This window comes from Tenrec ecaudatus, chromosome 8 (genome assembly GCF_050624435.1).
Source record: "Tenrec ecaudatus isolate mTenEca1 chromosome 8, mTenEca1.hap1, whole genome shotgun sequence".
Classification (NCBI taxonomy): domain Eukaryota; kingdom Metazoa; phylum Chordata; class Mammalia; order Afrosoricida; family Tenrecidae; genus Tenrec; species Tenrec ecaudatus.
The window spans coordinates 44,999,584-45,019,992 of record NC_134537.1 but is presented as its reverse complement, the minus strand read 5'-3'; the positions used below and the strand labels follow the sequence as shown (position 1 = coordinate 45,019,992).

The following is a 20,409-nucleotide window of genomic DNA, read 5'->3' as shown; positions in this document are numbered from 1 at the left end:
GACTTTGTTTCCTCGCGCTGCCCTTTGGACTTTTTGGTTCAGTGCTTTACTTCATTTCTTCCTACTGCTTTAATTTCTCCATATTCAAGAGCAAGTTTCAGAGTCTCATCTGACATCCATTTTGGTCTTTTCTTTCTCTCCTATTTTTAATATATGTAATTTTATTACAAATTAAAACAAAACAAAATGAAACATCCTAAAGCCCCCAAAATTTACTATTGATGACAATTCCTAAGAGTTTGCTGTGCAACCACACAAAAGTCAAGAAATTAAAGAACCATTAACTATTTTAGAAACATTCATCATCAGAAGCTTTATATCTGAATATGTGGTAGCCCCTCAAAAAGCTACAACCTGCATTTTAAAAAAAGCATTTTCTCTACCAGGAGTCTTATCGGCTATACAAAATTCTGTACAGTTTTTTTATATTTAAGCTAATAATAAGCTGACCTTGAATTCACATTCTTAGCTTGAGTACGCATGCATGCTCCATACATTATATAGGATAGCCACTTCCTCTTCCTCCTCCTCTTGGGGTTCATTCTTCTTCTTTGAACCTGTGGGCCTGGCCAGGACCCTTCTTTCCTGCTTCGCTTTTGCCGTTGGCACAGTGTGCAGCAATATCCTTTTCCGGTTTCTCCTTGAGCTTGGCGGCTCTCTGTTTATCTTTGGCGAATCGTTCAAGCCACATTTCCCCCAAGTTTTTTGCAGTCTCCCCAATGGACAGGTCTGGGTGTTCACTTTCGATCTTTGCATGGTGTTCAGAGCAAACCAGGAAGAAAGCAGATGGTGGTCTCTGGGGGGCCTTGGGATTTTTTTTCCTTTCCCTTCTTATCACCTTTGGGAGGCACGTCATTTTTCATCTCCCTGTCATCGCAGGCTTTGTCACTTTCTGGACAAATCTTCAAACTTTGCCTTTTCCTTGGCAGACGTGGTCTTTCTTGGAGCACTTGGAGAACTCGGTGAAGGTGGCCGAGGACTCTGAGCGCTTCTTCTGCTCTTCCTGGGAGGTCTGCTTGAAGGATGTGGACGAGGACACTTGGCCCCGTGGCTTGCTGGGATCTCCTTGCCCATCGTGAGGCTCAGGGTCTGACTGGTGCGAACCTAGAAGCGTTTCCTCAGTCCTCAGAGGCAGTCGGATCTGCCTGAGACGCTTCTTTTCACAGGCTCCGTCCGGCGTGAGCTGTCTCTCCTATGTTTTTAATGACTTTTTGCTACATGCATGATGTCCTCGACCTCATACTATTCCTTTGGTCTCCTTTGGACATTAATGTCAACGCATCACATCTATTCTTGAGATGGTCTCTCAATTCAAATGGGATATGCTCAAGGCTGGTCGTATTTTGGCTTTCCTGGTCTTCACACATTTTCCTGAGCTTCCTTCACCTTGAGCTTGCAGTTCAACAGTCATTCCCTGGTCTTGTTCTGGCTGATGATAGCCAATGTCTCCATGGTCTCTTTCCAAAATGCAGTCGCCAATTTGACTCTGTGTCTTCCATCAAGCGAAGTCCCCTGTATAGTTACCATCTACGTTGTTGACAAAAGGTAGTTATAATGAGTAGGTCATTTGTTTTACAAAATTCTAATATGCAACTTTCAGCATATCCTTCTATCACCAATCTTACTCTGTTTCCAACATTCCCGTTCCAGTCACTGGTAATTTCCCTGTTTCTCCGAAAGTAAGACATCCCCCTAAAATAAGGCCTACTTACAGTTTTGCCTCTTGCTGAAATATAAGGCACCCCCACCCCCCGAAAATAAAGGTTAGGATTATGATGATGATGCTCAAGAAGATGATGACATGACTGTCATTGAACAAATGAGTAAATGTACCATAGATTGTTGCACATGGAAATAATGGTAGTAACAAGAAATTCTTGATACTGTAGGATTCACAGTTTGTCTGGTTATGCTAGTTTGTGATGACAACTAACGTACCAGATACAGGTAATAAATTTCCTTTTATTTGGTTCAACAGTAAATGTGTACTGTATTCTCTTTCATGGAAAAATAAGACATCCCCTGAAAATACGACCTAGTGCCATCTTTGGGAGCAAAAATTAATATAAGACACTGTCTTATTTTTTAGGAAACAGGGTAGCCACTTATCTTAATTGCATGTTTAATCAATTTTAGACTGAAGAAGTTAGTGAAATTCATCAACATCTACATCTTTAGCTTTAATAGTTGGTGTGTAAATTTGAATAACAGTCATATTATGGATGTATAGATGGTATTTTATCCATGGTAGCATTGAGCTTGTAGATAGAGCTGATTTTTTAATGATAAATGTGATACCATTCGTCTATGAGTTGTCATTCTTGGCATAGTAAACCATATCATTGTCGAATACAAAATGGCCAGCACTAGTTCATCTCGGCTTATAAATACCTAGGGTGTTGATCTTCATGTTCTCCATTTAAATTTTGGACAGCTTTCAATTTCCCTGGACTCCTACGTTGTACATTCCCAGTCTAATTATTAATGGGTGTTTGCAGCTGTTTCTTCCCACCACTTTGAGGCACACACCATCAGTAAACGAAGGCATTAATACGAACTCTGTTTCGAGGGGCAGCTCTTCCCCAGTCGTATTTGGGGTGCCTTCTAACCTGAGGGGGCTCATCTTCTGGCAGTGTGTCAGATAATGTTCTCCTGCTCTTCATAAGCGTTTTAATGGCAGCGGCACGGCCATCCAGGAGCTGTTCGAGCCCATCTCGGAGCAGTTCGCTGCTTGTTCCGCCGGAAGGCTCTTGTCACTGGGACACGGCGAGGGCACGGATGAGAAGGAGTTCACCGAGGCTGAAAACAACTTGAACAACCTCGTCTCTGAGTACCAGCAGCACCAGGATGCCGCTGACAGAGAGGAGGGTGATTTGGGGGAGAAGGTGGAAGAGGAGGCCGAAGGTGGGGTCCCAGCACCCCAGGTTTGTGAGTTCCCTCTGCCTTCTTCCTCAGTTGCTCCTTTCCTTTCCCTCAGAATTCTGCTTCTCATCTTTTTAATTTTCCTCCCTTGAGGGGGCTCTAGAACATTCCCTGGTACATAATAGGCAGGCACTCAAAAAATACTTGTTGTTTGTTGAATGTCTCCTCTCTTTTTCCACTGTGAGAAACTTAAGATTTCTGCCATTCTGGGTAGCCCTGTGTTTCCTCCTGGCACCTACTCCGCCTTTGTATGTAGTTAATCACTTCTGTCTGTTTTGTAGGTCATTCTCCAGGTAGCTGGGTCTCATCCAGACCCTAACTAGAACCACGAGCTCTAAGCCCAGACGGCCGCCAGCCTCTCTGCCCAAGGGATGAGGCCGTGACAGCCAAGGAAACCAAGTTAACTCGCTGCAGGTGCACGTCACTAGAAGAGGAGGCTGGGGTCGTTTTTAAGAAGGGGACTCCAGCTACTTCAGAGGTTACCAGATATCCCCTGCTCCTCTCCTCTCAGGCGAGGTGCTGACAGTATTATTTCCATTTTCACTTCCCCTCCAAGCTGTCCTGAGTTCCCTGTTTCCTCTGGAGCGTCTGTTCCACAAGCCCAAACTGGGATCCTTTCCTCTCCCACTTCCCTTCCCCCCCACTTTGGACGCCCCTTCTCCTGGCTTAGGAGGGAGGAACACAGACCAGCCTCCAAGCCCGCAGAAAGGCCTTCCCTATTCCCATCGTAGCTGAAAAGTGATGCTAACAACCTTCACCTGCCCAGGTGAGGCGTGCGCTGCTGCCTACAGGTGGGAGTCAATTCCCCAGAGGAGTTGGGAAAGGGACTAGAAACCCCTCTCTTCCATTCGCTTTATTGCCTTTTAAATGCTCTATCCTTGTTTCGCTCCTGCCCTCCCTGCCCCAGTTCTCGACTTTAGATGTCTATTCGTGTTGAACTTGTTGCTTTTTCTTCATACCGAAAAGATGACATTGCCCAAGAGCCAGAAAAAAAATAATAAAAAGGTTTTGAGTGGCTAATGTCTTATAAATGGACTGCCTTTTCCTTCTTTCTGGTCGATCAGTCTAGAAACCTGCTGAAACCTGTCCACCCCGGGTGATCTGTTGGTATTTGAAATACCAGTAGAAAAGCTTTCGCCAACACAGCAATATACAAGTCACTCACAGTATGACAGACTGACAGACGAGTAGTGGTCCCATAGAATTAGGCAGATTCTACTGGACACTTCCCACTGACCAAGGGGAGTATCAATGGAAAATTTCAGCTGGAGAGCCACAGTCCAAAGAATCCCAAATCTTCTTTCCTTTCCACAGGAAAGGATAAGAGGGGGTCTTAGTGACTGCCAGCTGACACCCCAGTTTGGTTGAAGCAGTCTCCTTCCAAAACATAGCTGAGTTCTCCATAGATCTGCATGTAGCAGAGTCATTGTGGGAGAGACATGCACCTTCTGCTTCCCCCTTTGTCCTCTGGGGAAAGAGGTGAGCAAAGCCTTTCTGAAACAAGAGCGACAGCCAGATGATCCTACCTGATTGCTCATCAAAAGTGGTTACTCCAAGATCCTATAAAAATAAGAATGGTCTTTTAAAAAATTGAAAGCCAATGACTGCAGATTACTATAACAATATAGTACAAAACAACAGAATATAGTAACAATATAGTAAAAACAGAATATAGTAACAATATAGTAACAATATAGTAAAAACAACAGAAACGTGGCGGAAAGCACTACGTTGCTGTAAGGGTGATTCTTCATCTATGTATCGGAAACCTTTGAACACTAAGGATTTTAGCACACATTGGTCAGTTTCCCTAGGGACCAAAGCACTTCCATCCAGGGTGAGATAAAGGGATGGGGCTGAGAAGGCCCGAGATCACAGACTAAGATGATTCTAAGACTGGCCACCACGCTGGCCCCATGCTCCAAGGACTTGCAGAGTGACTGGCCACCACACTGGCCCCATGCTCCAAGGACTTGCAGAGCGACTGGCCACCACGCTGGCCCCATGCTCCAAGGACTTGCAGAGCGTCTCTAGATTGAAGACAGGAACCTCCTCACTTATTCCTGGTCACCCAGCAGTAAGAGTCCACTCACAATTGCCCATTTCACGGCATGGCTTCGATGTGGTACTCTCCAGTTTAACAATCAAAGTGCCTTTTCTCTAGTCCCTTTCTCTTATTTCCCTCCCCCTCACTTTCCTCCATCCTGTAAAAGCCAACTTTCTGGATGAGGGAAGACAAAGTGATATTGCGATAGCTTTCCAACCATCATCCATCCTCATGTAACTGTTGCTTAGATTAGCACCAGGCGGACTTTTGAGTTACCATTTCCCCACATGGGTGTAAATAAAACGTAGCAGGGAGTGCACTTCCTTGGGGCGACTGATCTGAGATGAGAATGCTAGGTGTGACCGGAACCCCCAGATTTCGTGCTGTTCTAGGAAGCATCATTTCTATGCAGATTCGGGTTTATGACTTATGGACATTTATGCTTTTTACCTCATAAAAGTTCATCCTCCAGGATCCTGAGGCCTTTCAATGTCTGTGCTCCCTTTTGCGTTTCTGCAGGAACAGTGATGGTCCCAGGTATGATGGCCCACTTCTAGAGATGAGTAGAAAAGATGCAATAAACAGCGTGTTAGGGTAATTTGGTAGAAATACACCGACCAAAGACTGGACATGATTTGGGCTCTCTAGTAGCTTTCCATTCCATTGGTGATTTTGCACATGCTGCTTGCCCCTTATCTCCTCCACAGTGGTTCCGGTTAAAATTCTGCAGTAAGCTCAGAGAAGAGAAAGAGCCATATGGGATGACAGAACAGGGAACGTCAAGTCCGGCCTGCAGGGATGAAGGCGAGTCCAGCGTCTTTAGCAGAGGATGATGATTCAGAGTAGTGAGATTAAGCACAGCCTCCTAAGAGCTGTGAGGATGCCAGGCTCCGGGGTGCACAAAGACCACGGGGGGGTATTTGAAAAGAGAGGAAACTGTACCAGAAGTGTATCTTGCTGAGGTGGTGATAAATAACCTTCATCTAGCTAGTTAGTTAAGTGAGTATCTGGTAACAAATCAGAAATGCCAGGAAAATGTATAATGATGTTTTCATACAATAATAAGCCCACTGCCATGTGGTTGATTCCAGCTCACAGCAACCCGATGGGGCAGGGACTCGGGACCTGAGGGTTTCTGAGGCTGTGAATCTGTATGGGAGTGGATGGCCTCTTCTTTCTCCCGTGGGATGGCTTGTGGGTTTGAACTGCTGACCTTGTGGTTAGCAGCCCAATGTTTCACCCCCTATGTCACCAGGGCTCCCTTGCTGTACAATTCACAATCTGAAACCAAACCCATTGGCACTGAGTTGATGCCAATTCATAGCGACCCTGTGCTGGGTTCCTGGGGCCGTGAATCCTTATGAGAGCAGATAGCTTCATCTTTCTCCACAGGATCGGCTGGTTGGCTGGACCTGCCTTTCCATATAACAGGTAGCAATGGAAGAATGTGATCTTTTTGAAGCATGATGATGAAATTAGTTTATGATACGTTACCCATACGTGTTACCATCTTTAGGCTTCTGAAATGATCCTTACGGTCTTTGTATTAGAAACATGTTGCAAAACGACCCCCGGCATCCAGGCCCCTTGACGAGTCACATTTCTACTCATTGTGACTCAAGGGGACAGAGTAGAACTGCCCCCTGAGGTTTCCAAGGCTTCAGTCTTTATAGAAGTGGGTTGCTGTACCTTTCCCCATGGATCTGCTACTGGTTTCAAACGTAGCCCTTCTCACTAGCCCTGGGCCACAGGGCTCTCTCTGAGCACTGCCCTTTTTAGGTCCGAGAAAAAGCAGCAGGCCCAGCACAGTCCTACAGTAGGCATTTTGGCCTCCAGAGGACCCGGCTGTTTTCACAAAAGAAGACGGGCTATGGAGTGTGCGTGGCAGTGTGTTTCCAGTGAACTTTTGTTTTAGATGTAATTGGACTTGTTCTTCTTTTCAGACCAGTCTCAAAAGCCCAGTAATAGACTTGGCAGCGGTAATGGATCCATTTAAACAAAAGAAACTAGAAACAAGAGGCACAGAGCCCAAAATATTCCCTCTCTTGCCTTTTAGAAGCAAAAATAATTACAACAAAACCTTCCCAACTTGCCATCACTGGTTCCTGTCCTGGACTCTATGGCCGTGCTGCGCCCCCATTTTAGAGGGCAGTTTCTACTATGCTAATGGACATGGCTAATGTGAGATTGAGACCTGATGTTAGTACAGGTTTCCAACCAAGCCACACCCTCTTAATTTTTTTTTGAATGATAGACTATGTTGCTTTTTATTTACTTAGTTTATTAGTGGTTTATTTTACACCCTTCTCCTTTGGGCATCTTTAGACTGTACCTAGTAAAAGGTGTGAATGAAGCCACACCCTTTGTTCCTTTGGGGGTGTCTTTCTACTTTACAAACTCACCCCATGGTGTTGATGCCAACTCATGGTGATCCCGTAGGGCAGGGTGGAGTGGCTGCTGGGAGTTTCTGAGACTGTAACTGTTTCGGGGAGTAGAAAGCCTTGTCTTCCTCCCGCAGAGCGGCTGGTGGCTTTGAACTGCTCACCTTGCAGATCACAGCCCACTACGCCACAAGGACTCCTTTTACTTTACTAGAAGGTATGATCTGACACCACCCTTCGTTTTCCTTGGGGCTATGGTTGTCTAAAAGACAAGTCACCTCCGTCAAAGCTACTCCTTACTATATAGGAGGCATCTGGGACACAGAGGAAAAACCCAGCACCATTCAGAAGAGCGTGTCTGAGATCTGCTTCAAGTGGCAGAGGCTGCTGTACACCAGATGCACTAGCGACTGAGACTATGGGGTACCTTCCCTGCATCTGGCCAGAGACAGGGGGACAGGGGGCCCCATGGAGACAAAGGCCTCCATGACGGACCATGTGGCTGAGGCTGAGGACCAGAGAGAGACTTGGCTGCTGGCTTGAGCAGACCAATGACTGTATCCTTACTGTTTGCTGATGCTAACTTGTGTGACTCTTGTCTGTGAGTGTTTGAACCCAGCACAGAAGCAGAGCAGCATGGGAAGAACGGCTGGTGTCAGAATCAGTCAAGAAGGAAGGCGCATGCAGGCCTGGCCAGCCCGACCTCATGGCTACAGGGAAGCCACGGGAAGCCAGCTGTGTCCACCTCCATTGCTGCTCCCACCAGTCCCATACTTAACATCACTATTATTATAAACAATATTGTAACGAACAACCTTGAGCAAAAGTCACTTAACCAGGGCACTGATATATTAGGGGAAAATTCTTAGATTTTTGAATTGCATATATATAGTATATGCAAATATAAAAAATATATATATGCCATGGTAATTCTGATCCCAAACTGAAACCAAACTCACTGCCACTGAGTCAATTCTGAAAGGACTCCCAAATGGCCCTCCATGAGGACTAATTTCCAGTATGCCAAATCTTCATCTCTTGTCCTACTAACCTCCATTCACACCTGCTTGGAATTCACACCTGCTTGTCCACCTTTTTTCAGTGTCCTCTTTCTAAAATGCAAACCCACCCCCACCCCACCCCTGCTTCCTCTAGTCACAACCCTTCAGCGCCCTCACCCCTTCGATCTTTAAGAATCCCACCATCTTGGCCTGCACTGCCCAGTGTGGACCGCCAGGCACCTACAGCCTTTGAACATAGGGATGTGGCTGGTCCCAATCACATGCACAAGGTACATCTGCTAAGTCTTAGTATGACAAAGGGGAGGGGAGATTTCACAGGCCCGTTGGTCAATTCTTAGAATCGATTCCAGGTTGAAATGCACATATGTTTGCACTGTTGAGCTAAATAACACAGTGTCGAATTCTCTGCCCTGTTCCTTTTGATTGAAGGCCAGCTAGTAAACTATTTCACATGATACGTGTGGTTGGCATTGGTGGCTTCCGTGGATTTCTACTGGGCAGCATTCAGGTACCTCCTTGCTCTGGGTGTCCTCTCACCTCCCCTCACCCCCAGTGGCCCCTCTGTGCTTCAGTCCACAGTGCTCCCTGAGCCTCAGACCCCACTGACTGCTCCCCTTCCACCCTCAATCCTCTTATTGAGATTCTGCTGGAACTTTCACCTTGTTTTCATTCTAGATTACAAGGTCTCCCGTTCAGGGCCTCCTCTCATTTATCCATGGTACACACAGCCGCGGGCCAGAGGACGAAAAACCAAAATCAAACTCACTGCCACGGAGTCCACAGCGACTCAGAGTGACTCTAGGAGGCAAGCGAGAACTGCCCCTGTGAGTTTCTGAGACGGTCACTCTTGACTGGAGTGGAAAGCCCTGTCGCTCTCCAGCGGAGCATTGGGTGGTTTCGAACTGCTGGCCTTGCAGTTAGCAGCCCAACCACTGCGCTTCCAGGACTCCTCGGAGGAGGAAAGGAGGGCTGGAAAGCCCCAGTAGGTAGAGGGAGGAAACAGGTGAACAAATCTAAATGAAAAACATACAAGTACCTATATTTGTACGATTCAGATATGAATCGTATTTTAGTTGCAAAAAATTTTTTAAAACGACAATGAGCACTTAAAAGGATCGCAGCCACGGGGGCTGCGGGGGAAGCTTACTTTCTTCGAGGTGGACATCTGCTGGCACGCCCTGGTTTTCGCCCGCTGCCCTCCACGCCCCACCCGAACGAAAGCGCAGGGCAGGGGACCCCGAGGGTCCCAACCCACCTCCTTCCAGCACCCACTGCACGGGGACCTTACTCACCGACCGGCGGCGGCGGGCAGTTGGCAGCGAACGGAGGAGGAAGAAGCGGCTCTGCCGGGAACAGGGAGGCGACTCGGGGAAAGCGAAACCGAAACGCGGAGGCCCAAGTCCGCGGGGCGGGCCGCGCGGTCGCCCAGTCGCCGCCGGGCCGGAGTCGGGGCCGCACGCACAGCCATGGCCGCGCCGTCCAGCCCGCCGTCCAGCCCGCCGTCCCCGCTGCTCGTGCGCGTGTCCGAGCCCGGCCCGCGGATCCGCCTGAAACTGGAGAAGTACTTCCAGAGCCGGAGCTCGGGCGGCGGGGAGTGCACGGTGCGGCCGCTCGGCGACAGCGCCCCGGACACCTTCCGGGTGGAGTTCGCCGAAAGGGCGGGTGAGCTGTGGGCAGCTAGCATGCGGGGCGGGCCGGGGCTGGGCAGGCCAGCCGCTCGGATCCGCACGGACCCCGCAGAGAGGGCAGGAGGGATGGGGTCCTGTCGGAGAAACCCCCGCCCCCACGGGAGCCCCCACCCCCCAGATCCGCCGTGAGCGGGTTCCCACGGACCCCGCAGAGAGGGCAGGAGCAATGGGGTCCTGTCGGAGAGCCCCCCACCGTGCCCCCCGCCCCCATCCGCTGTGAGCTGCCTTAACGCCTATGCTTGCTAATATCCTCATCCTGCCTCTTCTCCTATTTCTCAACTGTCCTGAGAGCCCACCGTGCACCCCTCCCTCCCGCACGCCTGCCAGCCTCTGTCCCTGTCATTCTGCCAGTCTGCTTCAAAACGGACTGTACAAGGGACCGCAGAGACTGCGGGGAGTGAGGTGTGACTCACAGCCACCCTCTAGGACGGTGTCGAACGTCCCTGTGGTTTTCCGAGGGTGGATGTCTCTAGGAGAGTAGAAAGCCTCGTCTTTCTCCCACGGAGAGGCTGGTGATTTTGAACTGCTGACCTTAGGCTTAGCGAGCAGCCCAACTCATAAAACCCATGACCCCAGTGGCTTATTACAAAAAACTTAGTCTGGCAAAGACAAGGTAAAACTTCATTAATCATCCGAAGCCATTATTTCATGGGTGGGCTTTTGAGGAGGACAAAAATCGTGCTGGTAAGTGCTCACTGTACCAAGAAAGGCCTCAGAAGGCCTCTTAGCCACCGTGGAACCCCACCCCTGAGATGAGTCCTGCACACTGTCTGGACTTCTCCCTGCCCTGTTCTAGGTATGTCTGCACACATAGTCAGAATTCCCAGCCTACATTTTTGATTCCTGCTTCTCCCACTTCACTTTATAAATGGGTGTGTTTCCATATCACTGACACGAGAGGCTGAAAGCTCAGTGTCTGCAGTAGTGAGAATTTAGGGCCCACTTCAGGCTTCTCAAGTCCTCATTGAAACCTCTTCTCACCAGCCCCCCAGACCAGTCTGCAGTGGGCAGAACCCTGAGGCATGAATAAAAGGAGGCTTACTGGAAATGTTTCCCATTTCTCAATCTCTGTGGCTGTGTTTAATGTCTTTTCTAAAGCTAAGGAGGGAGTGTTGAAAAAAGAAGAACACCAAATTTTGGTGGAAAACTGCTTTGTGAACATTTTCCTGGAACCCACGGGAAATCTAATCAAGGAGAACACCCACCAGCAAAGGTCCTTGTCGGCATCGTCAGGAGCAGAGCTGCTGTCTGATGAGCAGCAGCATCCCAGTGAAGAACCGGTTCCTAGCCCTGTGGATTGCGGTGTGTCCAAGGTGAGTGTCGACAGGAGCTGGGCTTCTTCCTGCAATGTTCTCTGCCAGGCACCATGACTGCATCCTCATCATTCTTCCAACAGCCATGAACCAGGCTCTGTTTTAGGCATGGAATCTGGGATTTGGACACATGAGTCAAGGTCCCTGCTTGCCTACAGTTTGTGTTGGAGCTACATAGAAAGACAGTTAGACAGTAAACTAACTACAGAAGACATTTCCAGATGGCATTATATACTAAGAAGAAAATAAAGTGGGGGTTAGCTTTAAAGAGAAAGCGGACTAGCGGAGGGAGGAGGGGGTGGGTGGAAATGATATATTTCTGACCAGAAATGAGACATAACCTACCTCTCTGATGAGATATTTTTCCCTGAGACTTGGAAGATATGCAGCCAGCCATACAAAGAGTCATTCCTTACATTGAATGTCTCTTGGGTGCCAGACACTGTCCTGGGAGCTTGGGATACATGGCAAGCCCTGCCCTGCCCAAGCTCTGTGGGTCAGCAAACTGGGGGGACCAGCCTCCACGACCGAATGGGTCCAAGGTGTGGTTGTGTCATCGAGGGGTAACATAAGACAAGGCGAAGCATGCAAGGGCTCACCCTTCGCCATGACTTCAGGAGCAAGGTCCACACACAGAGAGATTGCATTCTCATCATTTTATGTACTCTCGGGGCACGCAAGCCCCTCTACTTACAGGTAACCACATGCGAAACAGGAAGGGGACAGGCTAAGGGTATACATGCAGTAGGAAGGGAAGGCACTAGAGTCACACATGTGACAGGAAGATACATACTTAAAAAGGTGGGTGAATTCTAGAGTCAAGATGGCAGCCCTAACCTTAGTCGTCTCTGAGCAGGCTAGGTAAGGTGACCAGATTTTAACATTGGAAAAGCAGGACACCATTGATAAAACTCATATCCTGGTGAAATAGCCACATGGCAGCCGAAAACCATACACCCTAGCTTGTCGTGCATTCTTTCCAAAAATCGAGACTTTTTCAAAACACCGCGGGGCTGTGGGAAAAATTGTTAAAAATCGGGACTGTCATGCCAAAAGCAGGACGTCTGTTCACCTTTTTTTGAGCTTTTCCGCAGGGGATCAAGCTAAGATTCTTATCAGAAGGCAGCGGCAGCGGGCCCTACTTAGGGTGGAACAGACGATAGGATCTGATTGCTTTTGATTGCAGACAACCTTCAGGCAGATAGCCTTCAAGCAGTTGACCTTCAAGAGTATCACATATGACCTTCGTGTGTTTGCAAACAGCACCTTAAATTTGGCATATTATTATTTGGCATTATTATAAAAGGGGAATGACTTTTACTTAGGACACTGTGAGTGGAACGCATCTCCAATTTACAAACGTGAAGGTTCCCTCCACGGGAGCCCTGGCCTCCCAGACTCCTTAACATGTGAAGTGTTGAGAGTTTGTCCTCATATATTTACTATTCCCTGTTTCTAGTTTCCCACACCCAGCTCCTGAATTAAGGGTACAGAGGCACCTCACTCCAGTAAGCCTCAGCTGGAAGGCACTCAGCCCTACTTCCATGGGTCAGCAAGCCCAACTTCCGGAATTAAGTGCCCAGAGGCGCCCCACTCCGCAAGCCAGCCTCCTGTACAGAAGCACTCAGTTTTACTTGTTCAGGGCTGGAGGGTAGGGGGGTGGGGAGCCCACCACTCTGCTCCACGGTCTGGCACCCGGTTCTACTGCTGCTCCTCTGATGATATAGCTGTCATCTGGATCCAAGAGGTTCACTGCACAGGGATCGCAGGTCCAGAGGACCCGCTCCACTCTTGGCTCTTGCTGGTAATGAGATCCTTCTACTTCTCAGAGGGCTCATTTTATACACAGCCGGTTGGCACTCCAGGGAATTCTTTTCACAATTACTAACAGGTAAATCTTACCCGTATTTCCCCCCACCCTCTTCCCAGATCTATGCAGGGAAAGGTCATTTGACCGGAGGTGGAGACTTTGTCTAGAAGAGCCACATTAAATAACTCACTGCCCCTACAATTATATGCCATTTGCCTCTGTCCTGATTGTCCTCATTTGGTGTGTCTATCTGATATTGGAGCCTCTGACGGCCAAGATTTATAGGGCCCAGCCACCTTGCAAGTAGGCAGGTATTCAGCTGGAAACAAAGGGATGGTGGTGGTAGTGGTGGTGGGGAGGGTGCTGGTGAAGACAGGGAAAACAGCTACCAGGAAAAAACATCTTCCTCAAAGTTGGAGCTCTAGTCCAGGCTCACAGACTTTTGAAGACTCACAGCAACTTACCCAGAGAGCAAGTCACTTCCTCCACTCTCTGGCTGAGGTCACACAGTGTGGCAGGGTTGACACCCAGACTTCTCCAGACAGCTTGTTAAAGGCTCCTGCCCAGACCCCACTGCAGGCCACTTACTTCCGCAGCTTGAGAGACGAGAGAGATGTGGGCCTTGGCATGATTTCCAAGCTCTTCGGGTGACTGGTGTGTAGACGAGGCTGAGAACCTGTGCACTGTACCATGTCATGTCCTCCGCAAAGACTGGCTAGAAGTCATGTCTTTTATTGTCATAATTCCTTAAACAGATTTTTTTGGCATATAATTCACAAACCATACAATTCAATCATACAGACATATCATGAAGCGTCGTAGAGTCATCACCCCAATCAACAGTAGAACACGTTCTTCATTCTTGTACCCAATATTAGCTCCCATTTCCTTCCAACTTCCCCGGATGTACCTCGTAGGAAACATGAATTCATTTATTGTCTCTCTGGATTTACCCAGGCTGGGTTTCATATACATGTCAAAAACAACAACAATACACTGACAACAATAACAAACACCCCAGTCAAAAAGGAAGGCAGGAAATATTAAAAACAGGAACAACAAGAACCCCAAAAAAACTAGAGCAAATTTACAATGGGCCCAAAAGGAGATCATTGATAAGGAGTTGGATTTTAATCTCGCTGCCTCTGCACGACAGCAAGGCTCTTCAAGGCTCTAAATTCCTCCACAGGCATTTACCAGAGGCTCATCCACATGTATTTCCCCCTCACTTTTATTTTATTTTTAACTGGAACAACTTTAAAATGGGTCAGAAGATGCCCCATAAAGGTACCCAGTGTGGTTATTTCTTCAATCTCCAGGTATTTTCCTGGATCATTGGGTGTCTGATGTGGAAGCAGTTTCATTTGTCCCTTTTTAAATTCCAGATCTTTGTTGCTGTCACAGCTGAACTGAACTGTCACCTGCTCTCTAAAGAACTGAGGGGACACATAAGGACTCTCTGCCCCCAGGTCCAACAAACGGAGGGTCTCAATGGCGTTGAGAAGGTGTACGGTGACTTCAAGGATATTGAAAGAATCTATCAGTTCTTGAGTGAGCGGCTGCTGGAAAGTGGGCCAATCTCTGAGGCTTCCCCTGGAACCACAGAGAAGGGACACTCCAGTCAACGGGACTGGGACCACGCAGTTTCTCCCGAACCACAAACCAGGAGAAAAGAGAAAAGTACCTGTTTTGTCGTTTCCTTGCCTCTCTTCGAATACTTCAAGTATACTTGTCCTGGTAAAATTCAAATGATAGAGACAAAATTTGGCATCAACATCATCACTGGGCCAAGTTCTCCAAATATGGTCTCTGTAGACTTCACCTCCAGTCAATCAGGAGACCTCGAAGCAGCCCGGGAGTTGTTTGCCTCTGAATTTCAGAATGCCATACAATCTCTGAAGCAGGAGACTGTCCCTGTAGTAGACGGTAAGAAGCCAAATGAAATCAAACAAGAATTAAACCGTCGGTTTAAAAAACTCCTTATAAAGGAGAACGAAAGGGAATTAATTCTCCTTGGGCCCCAAGATGACATCTTGGCTGCCACAGAGCTTCTTGCCTCCCAGGTCTCTAAGAGTCCTGTCATGACACCTGTGAGAATATCGGCTCCCAAGGGCAAGAAGAATGGAATTGAAGTCAACACTGTCCACTATAAGCTTTTAGAAGCTGAACTGCGGCAGGAGATTTTAACGATAGACAGAAAATACAGCACTCGCTCCCAGGCTTTTGAAAAAACACAGAATGCGCAAAAAACCTGTATTCAGTTTGAACCCAAGGACAAAGAGGTCGATCTGTCCATGCATGCATGTGCGAGTTTCATCGATGCCTATCAGCAGGTCTCCGGGATGCTGATAAGAGAAGTTCTCTCACTGACACGTTTTGGCAAGGACAGAAAATACTTACTTGGGACTAAGTTTGCTGATGATTTTAGGAAGATGAACCCACATGTACATTTTGTGCTAACCCAAGAGTCAGTTATTCTGACTGGTTTGCCAAACCACCTTACAAAGGCAACGCAGTATTTCTCTGAGAGAGCAAAGAGAGAGGAAAGTCCTGCGCTGGTCATGGAGAAACGGAATATGGATAGTGAGACAGCAATGGACATTGACAGAAAGGATTCCCAAGCAGCCTCCCCTCCATCCATGGGCTCTGCCAGTTCTGGGGCCTCTGGTGGGGACAAAGAGGAAGACAACATGTGTAGCATTTGTAGGGACACCATTTCTAACAAGAAAGTGCTACCAAAATGCAAGCATGAATTCTGCACCTCTTGTATTGACAAAGCCATGAACTATAGGCCGGCTTGTCCTGTGTGCTTGACCTTCTATGGTGTCCAGACAGGGAATCAGCCAGAGGGAACCATGACTGTCACCAAGCTATCACTTAGTCTTCCAGGTTATAAACCTCATGACACCATTAGGATTTGTTATGAAATGATCGGAGGCATTCAAACAGTAAGTATTTCTGTGTTCCTGGGTTTCTATCCACTGTACTGGGACTCCCAGAACAAAATGGACTGACCGCTTGCTTACTTAACGTTTTCCCGGGAATTATTTCCAAGGCCATGTGCAAGGGCTTGAAAGGGTGCTAAAGTCATAATGCTTGTTTGCAAGTATCTTTCTTGCCTGTTGTTGGAGGCAGAGAAAGGGTAGATGAGTAGGAATTAGGAAAGGGGAGGCCCAGAGGGTGGCTAGTGTACCCAACATGAGCCTAAGGAAAGAGAGAAATGGGAATTATTGGGGATACAAACAAATCTTCAGTACTATTTTTCGTTTTTGCTTTTTAATACTCTATTTGAAAAAGACACATGTAAAAATCAATATATATTCTAAAATTCAGACGGGCGTGCTTTTGTGTGACATTTTCTTATTTTCGTATAGAAAGATCACCCAAACCCAGGAAGGACGTATGGTTCAACAGTTCGAATTGCATACCTGCCTGATAATGAGGAAGGAAGGGACGTCTTGAGAATGCTTCGTATAGCCTTCCAGCGAAAGCTGATCTTTACGGTGGGGCAGTCCCAAACATCAGGAGCCTCAAGTGCCATCACATGGAATGATATCCACCACAAGACATCTATGGATGGGGGACCGCCACGGTGAGAGCATACTGGAACAGAGTGGCTGAGAGGGGCTCTGCAGGCCCCATGATCAAGCATTCAGTTGCTAATAAAGTCAGCAGATCGAACCCACCAGCTACTGCATGGGAGAAGGAGATGGCAGTCTCCTTACGGAAAAGTTTCAAGCCCGGACACCCTCTGGGATGGTTCTATTCTATCCTACGGAGTATCTCTCAGAGTCAGAATCGACTTCATAGCAGTGGGTTTAGTTGAACAGGATTTTGAGATCGTGAAATATGGCCATTGAAAGGCACGGCTGTAAGGAGGGTTTATGCGGTCAGTCCTGAAGGAAAGTGGCCCATAGAGTACACTCTGTGTAGGGTAACTTAAGGAGAGTCAGTGCCTGCTATGTACTGAACAATTAGAACAAGCCTCATTGGAAGCCCGATGCTGGGCACACGGTTAGGCTCACTCACAACTCATGGGCCTTAGAGCTGCACATTTAGTCTTTGTAAGTCATCTGCCTTCAGCATTGCTAGGGAATGGTCACAACCCCAAAGGTTAAATCCTCAAGTGACCAAGTGCTACTGTGCAAATTCTTAAGAACAATGGGTGTTGAAGCTTACAGGGGTTTTGTTTCTTGCAGTTTTGGCTATCCGGATCCTCATTACCTGAGCCGAGTCAAAGAGGAGCTGAAAGCAAAAGGAATTATGTAAGAAGACTGCTGCAAGGATGTCTTGACCTACCTTTCAAAAGACATTTCAGGAGGCAGGGTATATACCAATCTAAAACATTAAGGCTACTCTTTTTTTTTTTTTTTTAATGGACTCCAAGAAGTGGTTTGTGTAAAAGTAAGAAGCTGCTAGCCTGTCGTTTCAGGAGTGTCGCTTCTCATGGTGAGCAAAAGCCCCAAGCAGCAGTATGCTTTTCCTGAAGAGGTGCCCTGCCTCCTCCCTGTGTGCTCCCTGAGTGTGAAAGGCATGTTGCTGTGGGCTTGATGTTCTGTGTATACGCTTTCCATTAGCTCCTGGGCTGTCGATTTTCACTGTCATCTCTAGGGTGGTCCTTTAACGTTTTGTTTGGTGGTGTTTTTAAATCCCTGTGAAAGTGAGGAAAGAAAATCCTAATGAGGAAAGATTCGAAAATCGGCTTTGATTATGGACAATTAGAGATGCGCGGCCCCGTCCTTCAGCCGTGGCTGGGCAAGAAGCCAGGAGTCAGCTCGAACCACCTTTGGTAATAAAGGGAAAAGGGGTGTCATTTTTTTGAAAGAGATTGGGGGGGGCACATAATCCACCTACAATCATCATCACCATCAACTTTAGAATGTTTTATTCTTTCTTTTGTGTTCATTGCTATTAGCTCCCCGTTTTCCCCGACCTCCCCCCTTGTCAGGCCCCCAAGAAACCATTAGTCCAGTTACTGTCTCTGTAGATCCACGCATGCAGCATTCCAATGACCAAAAAACATACAAAAACAAACCCAAACAAGCTAACAACCATAGCAAAGTAAACCAGGGGCAAACCTCAATGGAAAAGAAAGCAGGAAATATTAAAAGCTAGCACAAAATTATAGTGGGTCAAAAGGGAGATCCCATGATAAGGTGTTACATTTTAACCTGACTGTACATGAAAAGGCTCTTCTTTTTAGGGAGCACACCTGGAGTGCGGTAAATGATGAATGCTGCCGCCTCGGTTTGCCAAGAGCCCTGCCAGGGATCTCTGTGCCCGCCCCAAAGCGTTAGCAGAATCAAGAGTCCGCACGACTGATTTGAAAAACTGAGTTCGTTATTCAGGAACACTTGGTGTCTCGGTTTGGGCCTGGCCCCTAACTTGATTCTTGCTTGTTCCCAATCCAGTGACCTGCCATGTGCTGTGTACTCATCCGCCAAAGAGATGCGACTCATTTCTCAACACTTCCCCCTCTGGGGATTATTGTGGTGGTGGCGTCTACCCTGCTTCCGGTCTTGGCAGATCCGCTACTTTCGCCCCCATCTTCCCAGCCACTGTGGTCCTGATTGTAGTTGTTCACCTCTTGACAAAGTCCCCGTGAGTTACCTTTTCCCATGAACATCCTCCTTTTTTGATACTCTTTGCAGACGGAGAAAAGGCAGCAAGTTGAGCCTTTTGTAAGGAATATATTTGAAGTCAAATTTTACATTTTCATGGTTTTCCATCCCAGAAAAGAAGTACAGTAGCAAATTACCCAGTTCTCAAGGCCACGCTCCCAAAAATGGTGACCAAAGTATTGAGTTCTTTTCCTAAATAAAAGCAACAATGCAAACAAAAACTCAAACTCACTGCCATCATATCTATGTCGACTCGTAGCAACCCTGTAGGACAGAGTAGCGCTGCCCCTGTGGGTCTCTAAGACGGTAACTACGTAAGTAGAAGGCTCCAACATACTCACATATCAGTGCTTTGATCTTCTAGGTGAGTTATTTATTAGTAGCTCAGATTTATTGAACACTTATTCTATCCCCTTTCTAAGAGCTTCCTTCATGGCTGCGTGATTTACACAAATGGCATTCCTGGTTATAAATGAGAAAGTAGATGCACAGAGGACAGAAGTGACTCACAAAGTGGCATGGCTGGTGAGTGGAAACACTGGAAGTGAGCCACATAGTGTGGCCGCAGGGCTTCTGTACCCCAGGGCTGCACTGTCACAGGGCACTTCTCTGAGAAAGAGCCTACTGAGTTCCCGACAGCCTCTTGGAAATGGAATTCCCTCCAAGGGAGTCTTATTTGAAGTACTGAAACCTGGAGGCCTTTCCTTTGTCCAGAGAGTTAAGGATGGATAGGTTGACTTGATATATCATTTATTCGATCAGATTATATAGCTACTGTATTTTCACATATTTTCCCATGCAAATAACACATTTGTCTGTCATGCACAACACTCATAAGAAGTCAATGGGTGAAGGAGTTGCTTGGTTTAAAAAAAAAACACCTCTGTACCATACCTGTTAATTGCATAAAAACTATGGTAGCATTTGGTGATTCATTGGAGTCCTTACCATTGTGATTAATAGCTTATTTTGTATCTGCTGATCTTTTGGCAAAATTTACTTAAAACTGGCTTTATTTCTGCTAAAGTATGGCTCTGTGGCTGCACGGTGTGTGCTTACACAGGCAATCAGGGCACGGTTGACAGGTGAACACTTGGATGACTGGTTTTGCCCTTTGAAAGTTGATATTAGCGGCATCTACCTTAAATAAAGTGAAATCCGTTTTAAGAACTGGTTGTCTCTCTTCTGTCCTTACTTCTTTTTACCTCTTAGATTGCGATTCTGAATGTTTCCTGTAACTGGTTAAGATTATGAAATGTGTGTGTCTATTTTCAACCAAATTTGTATGCACTAGGTTTAGCCATCTGAAAAGCAAACTTAACTGTGGCCTAGGGGAGAAGAAAGACCCCCCCTCAAATTTCAAATATAGTTTATAGAGACACATTAATTATGTCTTACACTGGAGAAAGTAAGGCAAAGACACCTCACCCGGACGAGGGTGACCATCAGCACACTGTCATAATGGTGTCTAAGAATATACAGGAGCTTGGTCACTTACATAGGACATAGACTACAAGGGAAAGTGTCACCCAAATCACAGTTCACCACTGTTTCAGGCAGGCCTACAGAAGTAGGAGAGGAACCATGATCACGATACCCGCACTG

The 20,409-nt window shown here is 47.1% G+C and overlaps 2 protein-coding genes across 3 annotated transcripts in view; one reads left to right on the top strand and one right to left on the bottom strand.

The window, feature by feature from the left end:
* PARP9 (poly(ADP-ribose) polymerase family member 9) overlaps positions 1-10,027 on the bottom strand; it is a 41,834-nt gene extending 31,807 nt beyond the window's left edge. Inside the window, exons 1-3 of one of the 2 annotated variants that reach the window (XM_075556330.1) lie at positions 9,665-10,027; positions 5,420-5,522; positions 4,449-4,482 (exon numbers count right to left, since the gene is read on the bottom strand). In XM_075556330.1, coding sequence (XP_075412445.1) covers positions 4,449-4,482; positions 5,420-5,434 — 49 coding nt within the window. In that variant the 5' untranslated portion in view covers positions 5,435-5,522; positions 9,665-10,027. Of the gene's footprint in view, positions 1-4,448; positions 4,483-5,419; positions 5,524-9,664 lie in introns of those variants that run through there. The other variant, XM_075556331.1, reaches the window with a different exon arrangement.
* Positions 9,475-19,974, top strand: DTX3L (deltex E3 ubiquitin ligase 3L). The gene is made up of 5 exons (XM_075556329.1): positions 9,475-10,034; positions 11,159-11,373; positions 14,569-16,131; positions 16,558-16,775; positions 17,383-19,974. The coding sequence occupies exons 1-5, from the start codon at positions 9,839-9,841 to the stop codon at positions 17,450-17,452; spliced, it is 2,262 nt and encodes a 753-aa protein (XP_075412444.1). The 5' UTR covers positions 9,475-9,838; the 3' UTR covers positions 17,453-19,974.
* The last annotated feature ends 435 nt before the right edge of the window (positions 19,975-20,409 follow it).